Source organism: Poecilia latipinna, unplaced genomic scaffold (assembly GCF_001443285.1).
Source record: "Poecilia latipinna isolate Pla-1442-1.1 unplaced genomic scaffold, P_latipinna-1.0 Scaffold1241, whole genome shotgun sequence".
Lineage (NCBI taxonomy): Eukaryota > Metazoa > Chordata > Actinopteri > Cyprinodontiformes > Poeciliidae > Poecilia > Poecilia latipinna.
Window position 1 is genome coordinate 51,356 of NW_015113857.1, and position 3,618 is coordinate 54,973.

The window sequence follows — 3,618 nt, forward strand, 5'->3', positions numbered from 1 at the left end:
GATGTGGGAGTTAAAAGTGAGGTTAGAGTCAATCCTAACTCCAAGGTTTGTGACGGTGGTAGAAAAGGGAATGTTAAGACCAAATATTGAAATACTACTGAGATTAGAGGACTGAGTTTGATGAGGGGTGCCAAGAAGAATTACATCCGTTTTATTACTGTTAAGTCGAAGAGAGTTGGCAGTCATCCATGCCTTTATCTCCTCTAAGCAAAGCTGAAGTGAAGACGGAAGAACTGTAGGAGAAGTGGAGTCCATTTTCATATACAATTGTGTATCATCAGCATAGCAGTGAAAAGAGACTTTGTATTTATTGATTATATGACCAAGGGGGAGCATATAGATGGTGAAAAGGGTTGGCCCGAGGACTGAACCTTGTGGAACTCCACAAGTCACAGTATGAGTTGAAGATTTAGACTGACCGAAGGAAACATATTCAGTTCTATTGGTAAGATATGAATGAAACCATTTAAGTGCTTGTAACAATAAACACAGATTCAACAGGTTCATGATGAGCATGAAGATGCCTCCTCTACCTGGTCTAGTTCTGTCTCATATATGGGAACAACTTTTTACCACGTTAATCAAACCACATCCTGTTGGTCTACAGCTGACACAAAAGAGCAGAGGAGTTCAGTTTTACGCCGTACCCAAAGCCAGCATAGAGCGGTTCAGTGAATGTGGTGCTGAAGCTGTGCAGGTGGGTCACTACGTCACCGGAGACTCTGCAGAAGGACAGGATGCCAGCAGGACAGTCCACATAGACTCCTACACGGTGAGAGGGGGCAGGCGAGGAAGGAAGAGGAATGGGTGTCCCGCTGTTGTTGTGCCAAGCGCTGTATCCTCCATCAGTGCAGGCAAGACACCAAGACTGGTCGTTCCCTCCAAACTTGGAACCATCGCTGTCACCGTTCCTTCCAATCCCTCTGTAGCTCACGGCTACATAAACCTTCCCAACCCATTCAACCTCCCAGTAGCAGCGACCAGTCAAATCAGTTTCACACAGCACCTGGGGCCAGTAGTCAAATCTTTCTGGGTGATCTGGGTGTGGGTGTTCCTTCCGCAGGTCGGTCACCTTCCTGTTGTTCTCAGACAGTTTGAGGAACTTGTGAGCCGTGTTTGGGTCCAGAGTGAGCTCACAGAAGTCTGAAGAGAGATATTTATTTTTACATACTTATTAAAACTATTTGATTGGAGCAAAATGTGTAAAAGGTTGGAGGATTATGCATCATTTTGCAAAGTACTTTAAATCAGTAACCTTCTAAGTTACAGCGAACACCTGATAAATGTGAATAAAAATCACGCTCTCTTACATTTTCTGAAGTTTGGCTTCAACCACTGGACAGAACCAGGTTCAGCTCTGTAAGGCATGAAGGAAAGACAGGGAGAAGACAGTTTTCATTGTGCATACTGTGCAACAGAACCATCAATAATGCTATATTTTCATTATCTGATATAATTAATTACTCAGGTACTGCATAGTTTCTTCAGGATATAGTAAAGGACAACTAAATCTTGCTCAAATGTAGTCCGAGGACAACATTCCTCTGGGACTTCTGTCCTGTTTATTTCAGGTGTGTTTCTGCTTGAAAACATCTGATTTAATATGATTATAAGCTGAATATATTTTTTTTTATTCAGTTGCGTTGGAGCCGAGATGAACTTAAAACATCCACACCATTGAGGACCAGATTGTAGACCTCTGATGCTGCCTGTAATTAATTTAACCAGGATGATGAGTCCGAACCTGATGGTGTCCAGTCTGCAGTCGGGCCTCTTTTGACTGACAGAGAGCAGCTTCAGTCCCGACTCTCCTGGATGGTTGTAGCTCAGGTCCAGCTCTCTGAGGTGGGACGGGTTGGAGATCAGAGCCGAAGCCAGAGAGGAGCAGCCTTCCTCTGAGACCAGACAGCCTGAGAGACTGAAGATGCAACAAATGAAACCTGTTACATTCAGGTAATCAGATCTGGAAGTGTACACCCAAATGTTCAGCTTCTGTATATTCATCTGATGAATTATTCACTGGGTCCAACAGCTGATTATCGACACACACTGAGATCCCCGTCTTTGTTTGAACTTATCAATCAGTCACTGTCTTCTGTTTATTCCAGGTGAAGTAACTACTTCACAGGATCTGTGAAGTAGTTTAGGAAGGGAAAACAATCACCCAATCCTCAATGACATTCAAGATGATTCTAGGCAATTTCAAAGCATTCCCAGGTCATGCAGTGTTTTGCAAAAAAAAATTTAAAAAAAATTGGAAAAAAATTACGATTCCTAAGTACAAAAAGGTCCTTTAGGGGGAAAAGAAAGTCGTCGAGGAATCAGATTGTTACAATAGTAACACGGATTTGTAGGACTATGAGTTTAGGAACATGATCTCTTTCAATTTATTTCAAACTTAATGAATGCACAGGATCTGTGATCAGTAAATATTATTTTACTAAAACCGAATCTATTACAAAGTGATTTCAAATCATGTATAGATATGTATATCAGTCTTGGTACAATGTACAAGACTGTGTAAATACATTAACTTTGGCAAACTGTGTTACTTACTGTACAAAAGATTTTAAGTGAGAACTTTGACAGTCTAATGTTTAAAGTTGAATAACAACAGAGACTGTGATCTGACCTGAGAGTTTCCAGTTTGCAACATGGACTCTCCAGTCCATGGCACAGTTGCTTTATCCCAGAATCCTCCAAGTCGTTGTTGCTCAGGTCCAGCTCTCTCAAACTAGATGACTGGGAACTGAGAACTGAGGAAAGAGCTTCGCAGCTTCTTGCTGACAGGTTACAGCCACTCAACCTGAAAACCAATATGCCAAGTTTACAATAAAACATTATATCACCAATACAGCCATATTCCTGTGAAGGTGTTTAGACAAGATGGAGATAGAAAACTATTCTCAGAACTGCACTCAAACCGTCTCAATAAAGAATTGGGCTCATTTCAGACAAAGTAACAAATTAAACAAATACATGTATTGCTCTAATTATTTGTACTCATATTGCAGATTCCTTATGAAGTTGTTTATAAGAATTTATGTAATTTATGTAATCAAATCAAGTATACTCACACAGCTTTCTTAGCAGCTTTGACTACTGGCAGCAGTCTGAGAAGAGCCTCTTCTGAAGCAGAGTATTTCTTCAGGTCAAACTCATCCAGATCTTTTCCAGATGACAGTAAGATGAAGACCAGAGCTGACCACTGAGCAGGAGACAGTTTATCTGTGGAGAGACTTCCTGATTTGAGGTACTTTCTGATCTCCTCTTGTAAGGAACAATCCTTCAGTTCATTCAGACAGTAGAGCAGGTTGATGCTTTTATCTACAGACACATTGTCACTGATCTTTTGCTTTATGTACTGAACTGTTTCCTGGTTTTTCTGTAAGCTTCTTGCCTTCTGTGTCAGCAGACCTTGTAGGAGTCTCTGATTGGCCTGCAGAGAAAGACCCAGGAGGAAGCGGAGGAACAAGTCCAGATGTCCATTTGGACTCTCTACTGCTTTGTCCACAGCACTCTGATGAAAATTAGCCAGTGCTGATTCTTTATCTTCTGTCAAAGATTCCTCAAGCAGATTCACTCCAGAGTTGATGAAGGTCAGATGAACATGAAGAG

General features: G+C 41.4%; 1 protein-coding gene across 1 annotated transcript in view; it reads right to left on the bottom strand.

Moving 5' to 3' along the window:
• Window positions 1-548: 548 nt before the first annotated feature.
• The window catches only part of LOC106960873 (NACHT, LRR and PYD domains-containing protein 3-like), a 10,651-nt gene continuing 7,581 nt past the window's right edge, over window positions 549-3,618 (bottom strand). The window contains exons 7-11 of the mRNA XM_015054237.1: window positions 3,078-3,610; window positions 2,633-2,806; window positions 1,745-1,918; window positions 1,311-1,357; window positions 549-1,143 (exon numbers count right to left, since the gene is read on the bottom strand). Of these exons, the coding sequence (XP_014909723.1) occupies window positions 602-1,143; window positions 1,311-1,357; window positions 1,745-1,918; window positions 2,633-2,806; window positions 3,078-3,610 (1,470 nt within the window). The 3' untranslated portion in view covers window positions 549-601. The remainder of the gene's footprint in view (window positions 1,144-1,310; window positions 1,358-1,744; window positions 1,919-2,632; window positions 2,807-3,077; window positions 3,611-3,618) is intronic.